At 39.4% G+C, this 21256-nt stretch overlaps 1 protein-coding gene and 1 non-coding gene across 6 annotated transcripts in view; both read right to left on the bottom strand.

Moving 5' to 3' along the window:
• Positions 1 to 21256, bottom strand: part of Ston2 (stonin 2) — a 143510-nt gene that overhangs the window by 73052 nt on the left and 49202 nt on the right. For all 5 annotated transcript variants that reach the window (XM_003472461.5, XM_013155285.3, XM_063241163.1 and 2 more), the window contains exon 4: positions 9247 to 9444. In XM_003472461.5, coding sequence (XP_003472509.1) covers positions 9247 to 9444 — 198 coding nt within the window. The remainder of the gene's footprint in view (positions 1 to 9246; positions 9445 to 21256) is intronic.
• LOC111757618 (small nucleolar RNA SNORA1) lies at positions 12436 to 12568 on the bottom strand. The gene has a single exon (XR_002791920.1). It is a non-coding gene; the product is annotated as a small nucleolar RNA SNORA1 (small nucleolar RNA).

The following is a 21256-nucleotide window of genomic DNA, read 5'->3' as shown; positions in this document are numbered from 1 at the left end:
AACACAAGCCACTGGCCAGTGGTTGTGTTTTACTCAGTCCTAAGCATATGTGGCACAAACAGTTTGATAGTTTACAAAGATAGTATAACAAGTACAAAATATCACAGAGAAATGTTTTTAGAGGATTAGGACTGGAGCTCAAAGAGGTCATTTACAGCAGAGGAAAAATCCCAGAGAGTGACACAAAAACTTGTGAAGCACTCTGGTGAGCTCACAGGTAAACAAGCAGGTGTAGCATCACAAAGACCTGCTACAACAGGAAAATCAAAAAGATGTCAATTGTGCCCTACAAGAAAGTACAGGAAAACAAAACATAGGTGTTATCAGTGTAAGTGACACTGGTATCTGGAACATGCAGTTGTCATGTGTGAAGACTGTTTTGGCTGTGACAGTTGAAAGAAAGTTTGTTTTTGTGGCAGACTTTCATTTGTGTCTACACTGTAGTTCACAGAGGTCTTTATTTTTGATGTTGTATTTTAGGTTTTGTAAGCAAATACAAAGCTAATATGAAAATACTGAGGTCTATTTTAAGTGCATAATACATATTAAGAATTTCATAATTCATCAGTAGCTTATGTTCCTGTTAACCACACACTGTACAATATAAGAACCTCCTGACAAGACAGCTGACCACTGAGATGTCAGATATGTCCCACAGGAAGCCCAAGAAAGCCAAAGACATGCGCTGTCAGCATAAGCGATGAGTGTCCATGGAGTGCGCTGTCATGTGTGCGGACTGCCTTAGCTGTGACAACTGAAGTGCTTGGGATTACAAGCATGTGTCCTAACACTCATCTAAGGGAAATCTGTTTGTCTTTAAGACCTGAGTCATTAACCTAGGAGTCATGAAATTTCCTAGTGCTAAATCTCACTATGGTGTCAATATGGTAGCATATTTGCTTATGCTAAAAAAAAAAAAAAGATGTTTTCTGGTATCTGAAGTTTTCCATTTTTATTATTTGCTTTTAATTTTCTGTCTGGGTGAACTGAAACCCTTAAGGAAGATGGTTGATTATTTAATTCAGGAAAATTAAAAAGGAAACTTTTAGAGAGGAATGAAATGAAAAATAACCAGTTGTGCCTGGCCAATCTCTTATGCTTTCTTTGTTTTGTTTTGTTTTTTGATATCAGGGATAGAACTCATGACCTTGTACATGCCAGGCAGGTGCTTACACGGCTGAGCTAAAGCCCCAGCCCCTCTTTAAGGCTTTTATGTGCTTCATATAATGAATGGGGACAAGAAATTATACAGCCAAGTTTTGCTCCTGGGCCACGGTTTTCTCACCCAGAAAGTGTGAAAAATTTAATAATCTCTTTTAAGTTTCTTTTACCTTTACTTAAAGGTCTGAGATACTTGAAGAAACCAAATAGGGGCTGGGAGTGTAGCTCCCAGTGTACAGCACATACTTGTCACGCATGAGGCCCTGGATTCAGTCTCCAGCATCAGAAAAAGAGGAAGAAGGAAAAGAAGCCACCAATCGCTATGATCCTAATGCCAAATAAGACAGCTACATGTCCGGTGAGGCTTCCGGGCTAATCAAGCACTAATAAGCACGAGGAGATACTCTGCACCAGCCAAATACTTTAACATTTTATTACTTGAAAATATCACAGTATACAATTTTCTTTGAAGACTGAATTTCTGATTGTTGAACAGTTTGCCCAAGAGCCTTCCTGAGTGTTATGGGTTGGATCTCAAATGTCCCATAAAAATCACCTGAAAGGCTTGGTCCCCAATGCAGCAATGCTCAGAGATGGTGCTTTGTGAAGGTGACTGGATCATGAGGACTCTAACCTTATCAGTGGGTTTAATCCATTGACAGATTAATAATTTCATGGCATTACTGAGAGGTGATGGAAACTCAGGAGGCGGAGCCTACTTAAAGAGAGTGAGTCATGGGAGTGTGACCTTGGAAACCACATATATTGTCCCATTCTCTCAGGCTCTCTCTCCTGCTTTCTGAGTGTATGAGGTAAACAGCTCTGCTGTACTATGTGGTCCTTGCCACAATGTTCAGTCTGGCCCAAGTCAATTAACCAGGGACTAAAATCTCTGAAATCATAAGCCAAAATAAATTATTCCTCATTTGTGGAATGAATGAGTCAGTGAGTATAAAATCAGTCTGTGCTTCATGTACAGGCATTAGAATCTCACAAATACAGGGTTCTTAGCTGTATTCTGTGACACAGAGTCTTTGTCAATCTATAAAACCAATGGACTCCTTAGGAGGGTGATGAACAAGGACATAGAAACTGTCTATATTGAAATATTTACTAAGCATTAAAAAAATTTCTTAAATTTTTGATATAGTAATACCCATACTTCTTTATTAACACATTAGTAATACACTGTTAGTAGTACCATTAATGCAACCATTAGTAGAGCCTATAAAAACCATCATGCACAAGTGGCAATGACAAATAAAAGATAGATGCTATTTTGAATCCTCCTTACTCAGGATGCTAAGGCAATAAAAATTGCAAGTTCAAGACCAACCTGGGTGACTTAGTGAGACCTATCTCAAAAAAGAAACAAACAAAACAAAACAAAAAAAATTTAAAGGGATAGGGATGCAATTCAGTGTTTTAGCACTTGCCTAGCATGTGCCAATAGCTGGGTTTGGATTTCGGTTTGATCCCTAGCACCAAAAAAAAAAAAAAAAAAAAAGACAAATGCTAATTTTGAGATAACTGTCCTACTGTAATGTGCTATGGAAGCAGCTGTGGTACCCTGCTGGTGAAGAGAGACAGGTTCTGCTGAGACACTGTGGTTTGTTGCCCACATCCATAACTCATTACTATATCAAATTCTCACCTCACTAACCTCCCTAGAGGTGGAGACAATGAAGATGTCAATCATTCAAGTCCACAGGCCTTCTGCATTTTCAGTAGTTCCAAAGAATTAGTTTTGACTACTTGCTTAGAATTGAAAAATCACAGCACCTGAAATTTGGCCATGTGGAACTGGCCCAGAGTGGCGGCCGAGTAGGAAGCCCCACCATAGGGTGGCAGAGCTGCATCTGAGTCTGGGTATGCATCCTAATCTTGGCACTTTGTTTTGTTTTGCAGCGCTGAGGGTTAAACCCAGGACCTTACTTGTGCAAGGCAAACATTCTACCACTGAGTTACTCCCCAGCCCTTTTTAAAATTTTATTTTGAAACAGGGTCTCCTTAAATTGCCCAGGCTGGGCTAGAACTTGTGATCCTCCTGCCTCAGCCTTCCAAGTAGCTGGGTTATAGGTGTGTGCACAGGTTTAATTTTGTTTCTTAACTAACGTGAGACTCTGGACATTGGCATCTTCATCCATAAAATAAGAACTGCAGCATAAAGAACACCACAGAAGGTAACCAATCAAACACAACAGGATTAGTACATGCGCAATTCTAAAAGGAACTTGCAAAACGTGGCTGTTTTGGTCAAATAATATACAGGACAGTTAGATTCTAAGATATCCAAACTTAGAGACTTTCTTCTCTCTATACTCACATGCACCCATATAATAAAATCATCTTTTAAAGATAATTCTTCCAGTCATGAAATTACATTTCAATGGCACACTTAAGCCTAGGTCTTTGGAAAACAGGTTAGGGAATGAAGACTATCAGGAAGTCAGTTTATCACACGAATATCCTCCGTGTAATCTCTATTTAACAGGCAGCATGCTGGGGCTGCAAAATGGACTTGTTTCTTAGTGGCGGCGAGAGGAGGCTCCTAAACTAGCAAGGGTCTTCAGTGAAATTTGTGCACACAGGAAGGTTTGTATACACCTGTCTTAGTTACTTTTCTAGTTGCTGAGACAAAATACCCAACATCCGAAGTTAAAGGGGAAAAGTTTATTTAGCTCACAGTTTTGCAGAGGTTTCATTCCACAAGCACCAGGCTCTAAGGCAAGGGTGGTTTTGCAGAGGAGAAACAGTTCACGGCAACAGGAGGTAGCAAAACAAGCAAGGGACAGCCAGCTCTTTCTGTCCCTTGTATTTTATCCAGGCTACTCAGGGAAGGCAGCACTGACACTCTTAATCCTAGCACCCCTGATTCTAGCATTGCACCATGAATTGATCCCAGTGTCACATACTGTAGATCGAACCACTCTGAAAAAGCCCCACGTGTGATGGCATGAGGCTGTGGGGGGACATCCAGACACAATCCATAGCAACAGCCCTGGGAGATGCTGAGGAGGCACAGGTCTGAGAAACGTTCTCTAACCACTGCTTCTCACAGCCTGCTGTGTCCATAAACACCAGCTGTCAACACCACCACAGGGCACAGGGCAGGGGGAGCTGAGGAGAGGACTCAGCTTGAATCCCAACTCTACCCTTTTCAGCTGTGTGACTCTGGTCAAGTCATGTAATGTTTTTAGTTGTTATTTCTGCATCTATAAAATGGGATAGTAATACACATTTTAAGAGCCTGTAGCTGGGCGTGGTGGGACACACCTGTGATGCCAACTACCTAGAAGGTTGAGTGAGGTGGGTCTCAAATTCAAGGCCATCCTGGGCCACTTAGCAAGACCCTGTCTCAAAATAAAAAAAAAAAATGAAGGTTAAATAATTATGTATAATGTAGCATACTCCTGGCACACAGCAGCTGTCCTAGAAGCAGAAACAATTATTAAAATCCTTTTAGTGGCATCTGTTTATAGATAATCAGCTCTTTATGGGAAAATATTACATAGCTCCTTTTTTTGCATTCTCAGTGACCAGTAAACTCAATAAACATTTGTGTTCTAAGAAACTTTTCTCTAGAGAGACTTTCAAAGAAAGCGATGATCAGAGTTTTCTTGCTTTTAAAGCAAGATTAAAGTCTCAAGTGCACAACTATCAGACACAAGAAGAAACAGGAATAGAAATAAGATCAACTCTGTATTTATTCATAAAAGAGAAAAAAGATGTAATTTATTTCTAAAAATACTCTGTTGTGCTGGGTGCCCAGCACTCAGGAGACTGAGGCAGGTAAGGAACACTGTGAGTTCGGGGCCAGCCTGGGCTACACAGTCAGATCAAGACCAGTTGGTATTGCACAGTAAGACCTTGTTTCAAAAAGCAACCAACTGAACAAAAAACCCCACCTCTGTTGTTCATTCACTTTGGTGACCAAGAAACTACTGTATGGAAAAAAATATAAATATACTGGAAGTTTAAAGCCAGAAGGAAGAATTTTTAAAAATTAACTTTTTTTTTGTACTGGGGATCGAACTCACAACCTTGTGCTTGCCAGGAGGTTCTGTGTTGCTGAGCTACATCCCTGGCCCTTATTTTTGTTTTCTAAGCAAAACATATTTATTTATGATCTAAAAAAATAGAATACAGACGTGTCTTAAGAATAATAAAAATTTCCTATAATCCAATCTTTTTACCTCGCATAAATGCTTATTTTTGAGGAAAAAAAAAAATCTAGCACCAGATTTCTAGGGACGTCCTACTTTGGTGACAGAATTTCACTGCGATCAATTAAATGCAAATGAAGGAGAACTTTGGGCGTAAGTTTGTTGTGAGCCCATGAGGACTGATACACAAAGCTTTGGCAAAATGCAGCATTAGGTTTTCTAAACCTAGAATATTTTTCTTCTTAAATTAATTTATTTTTATATGTGATACAGAATACACTTACATTTATACACATAATTCCATTTATTTTATATTGGTACATGTACATTTCACATCTTAATCATTTTTACTTTCTGGACCTAGAATTTTTTTTTAAAGAAAATTTAAAAGGTCAGTGAAGAACCTTAACAGAAAACGAGACAAAGCAGAGCTAACTTTATAAAGGTAATTAATCCAAGCAAGTTCATCAAAATATTTCTGGGTTCTCTGATTTTCCAACGTTTTACTGAAGGTGTATACTTTCAAATAAAATTTGCCAACTTACTGAGTCCTGCCCAAGTAGACATATAGGTTAGTGGAAAAACTATTTATTTACTATTTATTTATAGCTACATAAGAGAAACACACGGTACATATAGTTGCAGGACTCCTTGAAGACGTTCGTAAACTGACTCATTTTCTTAGGCTGCTACAGGGGACACTTTAAGAACTACTGGGGGCTGGGGATTTAGCTCAGCGTCATAAGTGCCTGCCTTGAAAGCAGGCAGTCGTGAGTTCAATCCCCGGTACCGGTAAAAACAAAAAAGACAAAAAAAAAAAAAAAAAAAAGAGCTACTGGACTCAGGTCAAAAAGTCTGAGACACAGCTGATTCTTCTGCCTACCTCTCACACCATTCATCTGAGGATCCTTTCAGTTAACTGTTACGCATCTGTTCCATGGTTCGCGCACACCTCATCCCTCTGGACATTCCTCACTTTGCATATATCCGTGCATTGAATCCTACACTTAAATCTATACTCTGTTTGGTATGCAAAAGAAAACCAAAACTGAAGGCCACCACCCAGCAGCCCTGGTGCTATTGCTGTCACTGACGCGTGTTCTACTTTCTTAGGCAGAATGGACTTCAAAGACAGAGACAGGTTTTTGCTCCCTAAATTCTCTTACGGTTTATGAACTCATATAAAGTCAGCGACACTACCCAGCCACTCTGCCTGTGAAGACAGTAAGAGTCTTGCCTGGGCAAAGGAGGCTCCCGTGGAGACGGAGGGACAAGAAAAAAGCAAGTGTTATTTGGAATCTTGCTTATTCCTAACTTTGCTGCCATTTACTCTGGAGAGTTGAACCCCGGTGCAAACACTCTGCCACAAACCCTGGAATCCAACCAAGGTGAGTGGATTTTTTTGCCTTCCTCCTCTAACAACCCCCTTGGTGAGAACATGGGAAGAAAGTGTGGGCTGATCACAGTCTTCCGCTGCACAGTGAGGCTGGGAAGCAGGCTGTCCTGGGGGGCTCTCAGGTCCCTGCAGAGCTCCTGCATGGAGGCTGCAGCCCGCCACTGGGTGGTGGGCCGAGGGAAATGGCCCAGGCCCAGGGCACCATAACCCCTCTCTTCATGGAGCGTCCGCCCAGCCCCTGTCCTCGCAGTCTGGTTGGGGAGCACCTCAGCTCTTCTGTGACTCGAGCTTTGCTCCTTCTTACCAGTCCTTCTGGTAAACTCTGTCCAAGGAAAGCCTTCCAGGGCATCATGTGCTTTCTGCCAGAATCCTGACCAAACAACGGGGAAGGAGGTCTTGGTGGTATGAAATATGACATTGTTAGAATGCCTTTAGAAAAGGGAGACACCAAAGACAATGAGAAACTTTGGAGATAGATGAATAACATCCATCTCAGAGGCCAGGGATGTAACTCCTGCATGTGCAAGGCCCTTGGCTCTCTCCCCGGCAGTGCAAAGCACAAAACAAAATAACAATGATTATGTCTCATTTGGAGTAGGACTCTGATTTTCATTATAACCTGCGAGAATTAAAACCACTTTCACCTAGTTAGGAAGTCTGGAGGCCACTAAATTAACAGTCTCACTTTTCCTTGAGTGAGGACCCAATTTCTATCTCCCCTAATCAGTAAGAACCCTGAAGCAGGAAAGGGAAGAAATGAGTCCCTGATGTCACTTGCTCTGTGTCAGGCAACATGTGAAATTGTTCTACATAAGTCAACTCACTTGGAGCTGATGATAACTTAGTGAGATACATGCTATTACCCCCATTTGTCAGATGAGGAAACTGAGACATCCAGATAGTAGGGTCAGCTGGGCGTGGTGGTGCATATCAGTAATCTCAAGACTCTGAGAGGCTAAGGCAGGAGGAGCAAAAGTTTGGACTGAGACTGCGCATCTTAGTGACTGAGACCCTGTCTGAAAATAAAAAACAAAAACGGCTAGAGAATGTGTACAATGTGAAGGCTGAGTCCACTCCCCAGTGCAGTTTAAAATACAAAGGACCTTGGAGTGGGGATGTAGCTAGGGACGTTGCTCAGTGATCCCCAGCACCAAGAAACAAAACAAACAAGTAAGGATCTGCCTAATGTCACACAGTTAGCATACGGCAGAACTTGGATTCGAATGTGAGCGGTCTAACCCTGACGTCAGGTCACTCCCAACCAGCACAAAGACCACATGCCTCCAGCAAGGCCTGGAAATGAGGGTAAGAAGGGGTGAGGGGGTGAGTAAGCCTCTCTTCCTAAAAGCCTCAGCAGCTGTGGGTGCCATCCCATGCCTGCTGATCCCCATGTGGAAGGGGGTTGGGGGCATATATCATCCCAGCCAGCATCTCACAGATACTAATGAAACTGAAGGAGTGTTTGTGAAACAAAATGCTATTAAAACAAACAAACAAGAACTATGGTTTGTGAACCGAGGTGTGGTGGAACACAGCTGTCATCCCAGCACGCAGGAGGCTAAGGCAGGAAGACTGCCCTGAGTTTGATGTGACCAAGGGCAGCCTGAATCATGCAGTGAGACCCCTGGTTTGTCTTTAAAAACAAACAAACAAAGATACCCTGCAATATTATCAAACACCAAACCAAATCCTATCTGTACTCATACTAGAATCCAGTAGCATAAAGCATGAGGGCGAATGCTATCCAAACAGGAAAAATGATCTAGAGACAAATTCTACACAATATTTTTGAGTAAAAGATTAAATGTAGACACACAGGATAATTTCATCCACAGTGAAACCAGCATTAACACTGTCATTTTCAGAGGAAAAGTTGGGCTGAAGAATCAAAGAACCAAGGACATACTTCTTCCCAGTGACACCCAAGTCTCCCCCAACACAGTGCTTACTGGAAAAGACAGCATTGCAGCCCATGACTACTGGAAAGTTTAACAGAGCACACAGTGGGACACCACAGGCCAGCATGAAACTCAGTCAAGGAACATCTCAATAAGCCTTGAACTGCAAAATGATATATAGTCTGGACCCAGTGGCTGGATCCTGATTCTCACTCTGCTACACATAACATTTACTTTCCCTCTGCTTAAATCCACCTCCCTCCTGCTGAAGAGGCAAAACGAGTGGGAGGGATGAGGAAAGATCCAGCTCTGTGCATATTACACACAATTCAGTAACTCAAGGAGAAAATAAATTGGCAGGGAATGGTACGCGTACCAAACAGTCAGAAAGTAACACATTAAGGAATACCGTCAAATGGTTTCCCAGTATGAATAATCAGTCAACCAATCAGCTAGTGTGCTGCATCTTCCCCAGTGCAATTTCAAACCACTCTGCATGCTTGTTTTTTGACTGGGTAACTACACCTGAACTCATTCCACAAAAAAAGCTGACAACGGGGATTGAGGAGGATCTGGAAATTTTACAAGTGCTTTGCAAAGGGCGCTGGCCCTGAGTTTAGCTTACCAGTTGAGTCAGCCCCCGAAGCCCTGCCGCTTGTCTGCTCCTCTGCGTTGGTGAGCTGCAGATCTGTGTATGAAGGGCCAATGCTAGGACTGCTGGTGTCCTCAGAATGGGTGGTCCAGCTGCTCTCCGAGGTCAGAGGGCATCTCCTCAGGGAGCCAAAGGAGGGGCACGTCCAGCAGGGCATGGTCAATGTGAGCGCTGGGGGCAGAGAGAAATCCAAGAGACTGTAATGTAAATACTGTCTTTTGTTTATCCTTAGTTCTTGTCTTACTTTGATGTCACTCAGATCTTATATAATTGCAACAGCCATAGAAAAGCAACGAAATACAGAAACAATGGCTTGTGATACAAACACGGGAAACTGATGGAGACCCCACAGGGACATCTCAGGACCCTCAAGTAAAACGAAATCTTGTTAAGGGAACAGGATTTTCTTTAGGGCCTAATTTGATGTCTGAATTTAGCATTTCAGCTTAATCCAAACCCAAACTACATGCATCTTGCAAATGCACCTTGGCCCTTCTATTTCCTTCGCTTTTAATGGCACACTGATAATCCAAGAAAATTCACCAACTGACACTGTGGAATTAGACCCAGTTTGGCAGGCACATGACTCTGTAGGTACTGCATGTGATGCGCCTCTGCTTGGTTGAGTTTGACAAGAATTGAAGACTCTGCAAAACGTTCCATACACAAATGGGAGTTTTGCTGGGGTTGCTGGCCTCCATGCAACACGATGAAAAATATCCTTAGGGAGAAAATGCACAGGCCTTGGCTTTATCTTTTACAACCACTTCAGAAAGTGTTTTTTCTTTTCTTTGTATGCCAGAATTTCTTTTTTTTTTTTTTTTTTTTTATTGGTACTGGGGATCGAACTCACGACTGCCTGCTTGCAAGGCAGGTGCTTATGCTGCTGAGCTACATCCCCAGCCCTATGCCAGAATTTCTAATACTCTTCTTTTGTTCTTAGTTGCTTAACTAAGGGTTCTTAGTTGCTTAACTAAGGGTTAAGGATTTTGCCACCGTGGTGTGTAAAAATCATCATTTAAGGTCAAGTGCTGAAGAGTATGGACGGGGAAGTAATAAAAAACAAACTACCCTATATTGAATACCCATTCAAAGGTCAAACACTATTACAAAAGTTACTTTGTTTTACCCATCAATTCAGAGAAACAGGCAGTAGTCTTACTTTATAGAGGGAAAATGGGGTAAGAAACTTGTCACGGTCACAGTCAGTTTTCCTGGCTAAAGATCCAAAACTGTACTTAGGTAAAGAAGTACAGAAAACTGAGAATCTTTGTTATCAAGATTTTTTTTTTTTTACTTTCATTATACACTGCGTGTTTGTAGCATATAATGATTATGTTCACTATAGGGAATGGGTACATGTACATAACCATTTTAATTCCCTTCTCTTCCCCTTTTCTTTACTTCTCTTTTAGTTTTCCACCATCAGACTCATTCATTTTATAAGATCTTATACAGTTAATTATATATACAGCTTAAAGACCAGACTAATGGGTCAAAGAACACATAAAACATGTAAGACTCTCAAGGTATACTTTGTTTTAGACAGGCTTTCTCTCACTATGTTGGTCAGGCTGGCCTTGAACTCACTACGTAGCCCAGGCTGGCCTAAAACTCCCTGTGATCCTCTTGCCTCAGCCTCCCAAGTGCTGGGATTATAGGCATGTGCCACCCCACCCCGCACAAGGTACACTTTTAGATACACTGTCTGTGCTGGATTATAATACCTTCCTATTATCTATCTTTTATTGTGTGTGTGTGTGTGTGTGTGTGTGTGTGTGTGTGTGTATAGATAGAGAGAGAGACAGAGAGAGAGAGAGAGAGAGAGTGAGTTTTTAATATAAGACAAACCAGACAATATTTAAGCTTGGATGTCTGAGTTACTTCGCTTAACATTCTGTGATCAAGGTGAGCATGTGTGAGGAAAGAAACCCTTCTTCATTGTTGGTGGAACTGTAAACGGACACACTCTCTACAGAAATCATTATGGATACAGCTCAGTGGCATAGCACCTGCCTGGCAAGTGTGAGGCAGTGAGTTCGATTCCTGGTACCAAAAAAAAAAAAAAAAAAAAAAAAGAAAGGAAGGAAGAAAGAAAGAGAAACTAGTATGAAGATTTCTTAAGAAACTAAAAGTAGAAATTTTAATATAAAGGACTCAAGTTTACCCTTGCTGTGGCAGAGTAGCACTCCATTGTGTATAAATATATTTTTTGTCCACTCATCTATTGATGAACACATAGGTGCTTGCCAAGATTTGACTATTTTCAGCTGCACTGCTATAAATGCGGGTATGTCTATGACTGTGGTATGATGTCTTAGCTCTTTTGGGAAGATACCTTCAAGAGGACTAGCTGGGTCAAACAGCATTTCTATTTTTAGTTAGTTTGTTTGTTTTTGTTTTTTGTTCTTTTTGGTACCAGGGATCGAATTCACGACCTCACATTTGCCAAGTAGGAGTTTACGTTGCTGAGCTAAATCCCCAGCCCTACTCTTAGTTTCTTGAGAAGTCTCCATAGTGATTTCCATAGAGATTATGTCATTTTATACTCCAATGCAGAAGAGTTCCTTTTTCCCCCCACCTCAGTACCTGCTGTTGTTGTTTATTTCTTGATGACAGCCATTCTTTCTGGAATGAGATGGACTCTTAGTGTTGTTTTAATTTGTATTTCTTTTTTGTTTTGTTTTGTTTTTTTGGTACTGGGGATCAAACTCATGACCTCACGCTTGCCAGGCAGGCACTTACCTCCCACTCAGCTAAATCACCTTAATATGCATTTCTTGAATGACCAGTAATGCCGAACTTTTTTTTATAATTAAATTTTTATTTAAGGAATTTCACATGTGATTTCTTTAATACTCATCAAGGTCACTTTAATGAGGTTGTCTTTAAGACAGCCCTTCTAAAAAGGAATTGATGTTTAATCCAGTTATTCCATCTGACTTGTCACAATTCTCTTCTCTCCACTTGAACTATGGATAACGACAACTTTAAAACTCCTGGGATCTTATTATTATCCAAATTTCTTTGGGCAATTTATATTGTAGGAGTCAGAATCTGAATTGTACAAGTACTGATATTTTGTCACATGATCTAGATTCTATATTATTCCTTAACTATTCATTTATAATATTGAAAGTCAACATTTTTCATTATTAGGCAAAATGTTACAGGTCTTGTTGTTATCACTATACATGTTTACTGTGATGGAAGTGTGACCTATGTGTCAATTTTAGCCACACTGACTAATTCTGGCCACCAATCAACAGTGCCCATTCTAATCTAGAATAACGCTTTGGATGCTGAACATTTTTGCATGTATTATTGATCATTTGCATTTCTTTATCTGAGACATATCTATTCATTTCAGATGGCCATTTTTTAAATGATTCTTTATATTTGATGGGTCTAATTTTTAAAAATCCTTTATGTATTCTAATATATATTCATACATATTCTACATGTTAGATCTTTGAAGAAAGAAAGTTGAGATTTAACAGGAAAGATAGAATAAATGGTGATATTCACAATACAGTTCTTACTTTTGTTAGCCATTTATAAAACATTCATGTCTTTTCTTTGGCGGACTCAATAGCTTTTTTTTGTCTTTTTCGTTTTTATCAGTACCAGGGATTGAACTCACGACTACCTGCTTGCAAGGCAGGCGCTTATGCCACTGAGCTAAATCCCCAGCCTGCTCATAGCTTTTCTTTGAAAGTGTTAGTCCAGGGACTTCCGGGAAGATGGCAGAGCGGTAAGCAGCAGAGAAAACAGCCTCTCTGAGAATCACCGTCCAGACCCTGGAGTACAGCATTGTTAGGAAGACAAGAAGGCAGGAAGTGGGTCCCCTGGACCCAGGGAGAATCTGAAGTGCACACTGAAGCCCACAGAGAGAGTGAAAAGAAAAACTTCAACAAAGAAGCCAGTAGCCAGTGGCACCTTCACCCTGGGATGGAACTCACTGCGTGTAACTGTTTGAACCTGGGGACACACGGTCATGGTGATGGCTAGTGACCTCTGCAGAGAGACACAGCGTGGAGGGAAGCAGCAGATCCGAGGGGCTGCACTGGCCGGCAGTGAGTGCAGAGGACTTAGTCCTCCCGCGGGGCAGAGTGACTAGCCAGGCATTTTGGAGATGGGTCAGTTGAGTTCAGAACCTAGCACTGCTGCCAGCTCCACCTCACAGATCCCTGCGGGACTCAGGCCCACAGAAATTGCGAGCCCAGTGAGTCTGGTCTCAGGGCAGGCCTGCTGAGATTATCCACTACTCCACCGTAACAGCAACTGCTGACTTGCTGGGATCTATTGGCAAGATTCAGAAGTGTCTCCACAGTGAAACCAGAGAGAATCCTGGAAGTGGATTATTTCTTTGCTTTCTTTCTTTCTTTCTGTCTGTCGTCTACCTTTTTTTCCTTTTTTTTTTTTTTTTTTTTTTTTTTGGAAACAGGGTTGCACTCTCCAGATCAGGCTGGCCTTGAGTTCACCTTTGTAGCCCAGGCTGGTCTTGAACTCACAACAATCGTCCTGCCTCAGCCTCTCTCCTTCATTGTTTATCTATGAGTGTGAAAGTGGTTCCTAACCTCTTTGTGGGAATGGTTTTACTCTGTTTTTCCTTTTATCTCTTCCATCTCTCTTTTCCTTCAGTCTTCTGCACCCGTTTCCCCAAGTTAGCATCATCCTTCTTTGTCCTCCAACCTTACTTCTAATTTCTCTTCTACTTTTCTATTTTCTCCTTAATCCATGTTAAATTTTAACTCTCAAGGGCAAAATTGACACATTTTAGACTTACATATTGCATATAATTATCTGGTTTGTTTTACATTTTCTTATATAATCACAAATCTAGTTCATACGGTTAAAAGCTGCAAATTAAGGCTAGCTCAGTTTGTCATTTTCTAGGCTGTGTTTGATGTTATTGGTACCGCTATAGTCAAAACTGACATAATATTCTAAACACCTGTTGGTCCCAGTATTCCATGACTAAGACTAACTATGGATTACAGAAAATACGGTGGCACAGTGCCAAACAATCAACAACTTCTCATCTCCAACAAACTGAAGAGGTAAGATCTTCTAACAGACTCAAAACCCAAAAACCAGCTACATCTGGAAGATATCTCAGAAAAGTAATCATCACTTAAAGATTCTAAATACTACCAACAAGGCCACCCACCATAGGCAACTTACAAGCATCATACCAGGAATTAAACCAAGAGAAAATAAAATGAGAAGACACCTAAGCAAAATGAACTCCAGACATCCAGCTCACCAAGGGCACATCCAGGGGAAATGAAATGGGACAATCCAAAATGCCCCACCAGGTCTCTCTGAAGTAGTTACAACAAAGCAATTGAATGAGGCCCTGGAAAAAAATGAAATCATAAATAATCTCTAAGATAGCTATAGTGATTACTAAAATATACACCATGCTTAGTGATGTTAGAGCAGATACAGAAAAAAAAAATAGATGAGCTTAAGAAAATTATGGGAGATCAGCATAGGAAAGAAATTCATAAAGCAGGTGTCCAGGAGAATAAAAACTCCATTGAAAGTGTTTGAAGCAGATGGCTAATGTGAAGACAGGATCTCAGATATTGAAGACAGGCTTGCAGTTAGCAATCAGGAAAGAAGGATTTTTCAAAGCTAGCAAGGGACTATGAGAAATCAATCCAGCAGCTGCTAGATGAGACAAAGAAGAATAATTTAAGGTTAACTGAAGTCAATGAACAAACAGGAGATACCACAAATAACATTAAAAACTGTTTGCAGACATCATGACAAAAAATCTTCCTGGTAGAGAAAAAGAATTTGATAAACAGATAAATGAGGCATATAGAACTCCAATTAGCAATGATCAAAAAAATCTGTAGCCAGGCACATTATAGTTAAGACTCCAGAAATTCAACACAAGAATAGAATTCTAAAAGCTGTTAGAGGAAAAACAAAACAAAACAAACAAACAACCCCTCCCAAACAAGAAACAAATCACCTATAAAGGAAAGCCTATCAGAATAACAGCTGTTTCTCAGCACAAATTCTGAAGTCAAGCAGAGCTTAGAGTGAAGTACTCCAAGTTCTAAAGGAAAACAACTTTCAATCCAGACTGGGGTACCGCACAAAACTATCTCTCAAAATTGATGGAGAAATAAGATACTTCCATGGTAAAGAACATCTGAGGAAATTCATGACTACCAAACCAGCACTCTAAAATGTTTTGAAGAACATTTTCTAGAAAGAGACAATATAGCTCCACGAACCCCGACAGAAGAAATCCACTAAGGAAGGTAAATAATTAAGGGTGGGGGGAGCCAACAACAGGAAAATAATATGACAATGATAAGTCAATACATATTAGTTATAACCATCAATGTTAATATTCACCAATCAAAAGACACAAACTGGCAGAATGGATCAAGAAGCAAGATCTAACAATATGCTGCATACAAGAAACACATTTAATTCAAAAAGAAATTCATAGACTGAAAGTCAAAGGATGGAAAACAATATTCCATGCGACAGGAACTCAGAAAAAAGCAGGGGTAGCTATTCTATTTGCAGACAATGTGATTTCAAGCCAAGACTGATTTAGAGAGATAAAGTCACTACATTCTTGTAAACGGAACAATCCAAGAGGAAGAGATAACAATTATAAACATATATGCAACAAATACCATTGTACCCTACTAATAGACATGAAAAATCAAATAAGCCCTAATACTATTCTTATTGGGAGATCTCAATACTCCATCACAAAAAGACAGATCAACTATACAAAAAGTCAATAATGAAATATCAGAACTAAATCAAACTTCTGAACAAATGGACTTAGTAGATGTCTATAGAGTGTTCCACTCCACAACATAAGAATACACATTCTTTTCAGCTGCACATGGGACATTCTCCAAAACAGACCATACACTGGCTCACAGAACATGTTCAAGTAAACATAAAGGAACTAAAATTATTCCATGCATACTATCAGACCACAGTGCAATGAAATTGGAAATCCATGCCAAAGGAAACAAGAACTTTATAAACACGTGGAAATCAAATAGCACTCTTCTGAACAACCAATGGGTCACAGATGAAATTAAAGAAGAAATGAGACAGTTTTTACATTTGAATGATAATGACAATACAACATACCAGAACTTGTGGGACACAATGAAAGCAGGCTTAAGAGGAAAGTTAAGGGCTGGGGATTTAGCTCAGTGGCACAAGTGCTTGCCTGGCCAGTGCGAAGTCATGAGTTCGATTCCTGGTACCAAAAAAAGAGGGAAATTTATAACAGTAAATCCCCTATCAAGAAGACAGAGAAAGCACATATAAACAACTTAATGTTGAACCGCAAACTTCTAGAAAAAGTTGAGCAGGCTAAGCCAAAAGCTCATACAAGGGAGGAAATTATAAAGATCAGAGCAGAAATTAACATACTGGAGACTAATACATATATATATATATATATATATATATATATATATATATGGAACCAATGAATTGAACACTTGGTTTTTTGAAAGATTAAATAAAACTGACATACTCTTAGCCAACCTTATCAGAAAAAACTCAAATCCATGCAGTTAGGAATGAAAAGGGTGAAATCACAAACAGACCTTGCAGAAATCCAGAAAATCATCTATTCCTACTTTGAACAGTTTTATTCTAATATGATGGAAAACGGAAGAAATGGACAGATTCCTAGATGCATATGAATTGCCCAAGCTGAATCAAGACATAAAAAATCCTAAACAACCCAATGTCAATCAATGAAATAGAAGATGTAACTAAAAAACCTATCAAAAACAACAACAACAAAAAAAGCCTAGGCCCTGACGGATTCATTGCTGAATTCTACAAGAAATTCAGAGAAGACCTAATACCTCTACTTCTCAAACTCTTTAATGAAATTTAAAGGGAAGCAATACTCCCAAATTCATTCCTGGAAGCAAGCATTACCCTGATACCGAAATCAAAGAAGGACTCAACTAAGAAAGAGAATTAGAGGCCAATTATCCTAATGAACATTGATGCAAAAATGCTCAATAAGATACTGGAAAACAGACTGCAACAAATCATCAAGAAGATTGTACACCATGATTAAGTGGGGCTCATCCCATGGATGCAGGGATGGTTTAATGTTCATAAATCCATAAATTTAAAACTTAATATACATCTCAAATTTAATATACCATATTAACAGAGCCAAGGATCATATCATCTCAATAGATATAGAAAAACTTTTGACAAAGTCTAGCACCCATTCATGATAAAAACATTATAGAAAATTGAAATAGATGGTCTTTATCTTAATCTGATATAAAGCCATCTATGACAAAGCCACAGCCAACCTCATACTAAATGGACAAAAATTGAAAGCTTTCTCTCTAAAATCAGGAACACGATAAGGATGTCCACTGTCTCCGCTTTTTTTTTTTCTTTGTCTTTTTTGTGACAGGGTTTCACTCTGCAGCTCAGGCTGGACTTGAGCTTACTTTGTAGCCCAGACTGCTCTTGAGCTCTCAACAATCCTCCTGCCTCAGCTTCCGGAGTGCTGGGGTTACAGGTGTGCACCACCACACCGGACCACTGTCTCCACTCTTAATTCAACCTAGTCCTGGAAACTTTAGCTGGAGTAATTAGACAAGAGAAAGAAATAAAGATAGAAATTAAAGATACTAAACTACCATTATTTGCAGATGATATTCTACTTAGAAGACGCCAAAACCCCACCAAAGTACTACTAGATTTAATAAGTCAATTCGATAATGTAGCTGGTTACAAAAATCAACACTCAAAAATCAATAGCTTTCCTATACATAAATAACAAACTCACTGAGAGAGAAATCAGGGAAACAATACCTTTTATAATAGCATCCCTCCAAATGAAATACCTAGGAATCAATCTAACAAAGGATATAAAAGACCTCCACATTGAAAAACTACTCTGAAAAAGGAAATTGAAGAGGATAATAGAAAAGAGAGAGCTATCCTATGCTCTTAGGTAGGAAAAACCAATATAGTGAAAATGGCCATACTTCCAAAACTGTTATACAGATTCAATGCAATACCAATCAAAATTCCAATAGCATGTCTCACAGAATTAGAGAAAACAATCCTAAAATTCATCTGGAACCAGAAGAGACCTTGAATAGCAAAGGCAGTCCTGGGCAACAAAGACAAGACAGTAGCATCACAATCCCTGATTGAAATTATACTATAAAGCTACTCTGATAAAAACAGTATGGTACTGGCAAATAAACAGACCCAAAGATCAATGGAACAGATTAGAAGATGCAGAAACAACTCCAGACACACTAAACCACCTTATCTTTGACAAAGGTGCCAAGCAACATTCATTGGAAGAATGATACCCTCTTTTAATAAATGGTGCTAGAAAAATTGGCTCTACACATGCCAAAGATTAAAACCAGACTCATCTCTTTCACCATATACTGTTAAAATCAGAATGGATCAAAGATCTTAATAGTAAACATTAGAAATAATAGAAACATTAGAAAATAGAAAACAATAGAAAAAAATAGAAAACAATAGAAAACAGGCAAAAACAATAGAAAAAAATAGAAAACAATAGAAAAAATAGAAACATTAACTCTGCTGGAAGATAGAGTAATAAAGCTCTTGAAGACATTGGTGTAGGCAAAGATTTATGAACAAAACCCCAATTGCACAAGAACTATCACAAAGAATCAACACCTGAGATCTCACCCTATTGAAAAGCTTTTGCACAGCAAGAGAAACCACCAGTACAGTAAAAAGACAACCCACAATGTAGGAAAAAATGTTTTCCAGCTGTATCTCAGACAAAGGATTACTACTGAGAACATATAAAGAGCTAAAAAAAAAAAAAAATCAGTCCTCCCAGATTTAAAGACCCAATCTAAAAGTGGACATCTGAGATGAATACACACTTCTCAGATGAAGAAATACAAACAACAAATAAATATGTGGAAAAATGTTCAACCTCACTGATCATTCAAGTGGTGCAAATTAAGACAAAACTGAGATTCCACCCCACCTCAGAAAGAGTGGCTGTTATCAAGAAATCAAGCAATAAGACATGCTGGAGGGGCTGTGGGGAGAAAGGAATCTTTCTCCACTATTGGTGGGAATGCAGATTGGTGCAGCCACTGTGGAAATCAGTGTAGAGATTCCCCCAAAAACTAGAACTAGAGGTCCCATTCAACCCAGCTATTCCTCTTCTGAGTATCTTCACAAAAGAACTAAAACATCACACCACAGCGATGTATGTGCACCCATATTTATAGCAGCAGAATTTGCAATAGCCAGATCTTGCAAACCACCTAAATGCCTTTTGACTGAGGAATGGATAAAAAAGATTGGAGACTTTTATAGGTAGATGGATACAACTTGAAACTATACTCAGTGAAATAAATAAGACACACATGTATAAACATTGTATTGTCTCATTAGTGTGAGACGCACAGAAAAACAATGTGTATATGTATGTATTTATATTAAAAAGTAGTCATACTACTGATTTCTTTGAGTTCACTGAAGAGAAAGATTTGTGCCGGTATTCGGACAGTTGAATGCATATGTCTTGTGCTCTGGATGAATGATTTAGGAAAGGCAATGCACTGTTGCCCCAATTAACATGTTTTGAAATTTTGTTTTAGCTTTTTTTTCTTCTTGTTTTTTCTTTTTCTCCTTGAAGTAAAATGGATTTGGAAAAATAAATTTTAAAAAACCGTTATCCATTTGTAAATGATTCCTGAGTTATTCCCCATCTCTACCTTTTTTTAGCATCACTATCTGATACCTACATGTCTGTATCTTCTATACCAGATTGAAGCTCCTTAGAGACAGGGATTCTCACCTGGTTTGTTCACTTCTCCCTCCCTCATTCCTAAGATACTGCCTGCTGTATGACAAGCACTCAATCAATATTTGTTGGTTATGTTAGTCAGAAGTACTAAAAATCAATCTATAATAGTCTGTGTTAAAATATAGATTGTTAAAACTAAACAGGCAGCTATACAACCTTCGCATAAACACAGATAAAAGTGAAACACTAAAAAAGAAGAAAAATAAAATTTTCACTCACCTATGTTTTTTTTGTTTTGTTTTGTTTTATCACTACCAGGGATCGAACTCACGACTGCCTGCTTGCAAGGCAGGCGCTTATGCCGCTGAGCTAAATCCCCAGCCCATGACCTATGTTTTTGACACATTACAATTACATCCCCCTCTGGGAATTGGTCTATATACATATTGCCACTTGTCCTTCCTCTCTCCATCCAGAAAAAAAAAATTGAAAAAACAAAATGAAAACAAGAATGAAATCCAGAAACATAAGCAAAGCATACAACCTGACTTTCATACCCTGAGCACTGTGAGCCAACCACAGAAACTGGGTATTTAAGCCTTGTATCATGAACACAAAGAAAAAGAAACTCTAAGGCCAACGCAGGATGAGAAAGCTAACGTAACTCTGATACACAAATGAGGATTCCAATTTACCCTGAATGGGTAAATTAGGAATAACCCCCACCCTGAAGAGCAATAGCAAAGCGATGTATGCCTTCGGTTTGGGTACAGGGTTGAAGGAAATGATGTGCCACCTGATATACTGTGTAACATAAGGGTTTGCATGTACATTTGTGCCATCCGAAAAACCTCCAGCCCAAGATTCTAGTTGAAGTATTTTCAGGTTAGTCATGGCCTCCGATACTGGCGGATATTACTTTCTGGAGAAAGATACCTTCAAACCAGCCCTTAGGCAAACTGTATTGATGTGTGTTCAGTAACAACAACAACAACTATAACAATAACAACAACAATGATAATAATAAAATCACAAGATACGTAAGCCAAATGACAATCAACAAGAACAAGCACGGCACTGAGAAGAGCTGACACAATCAGACCTGCAAAGAATTCAGACTCTAAAACCATTCAACACAAAATATTTCTTATTGCAGGAAAGAAGAAACTGACAATA

Source organism: Cavia porcellus, unplaced genomic scaffold (assembly GCF_034190915.1).
Source record: "Cavia porcellus strain 051 isolate PalLab524CR breed Dunkin Hartley unplaced genomic scaffold, mCavPor4.1 scaffold_31, whole genome shotgun sequence".
Taxonomy (NCBI): Eukaryota; Metazoa; Chordata; class Mammalia; order Rodentia; family Caviidae; genus Cavia; species Cavia porcellus.
Note: the sequence above shows the minus strand (reverse complement) of the source record. Positions and strands in the feature narration are given on the sequence as shown.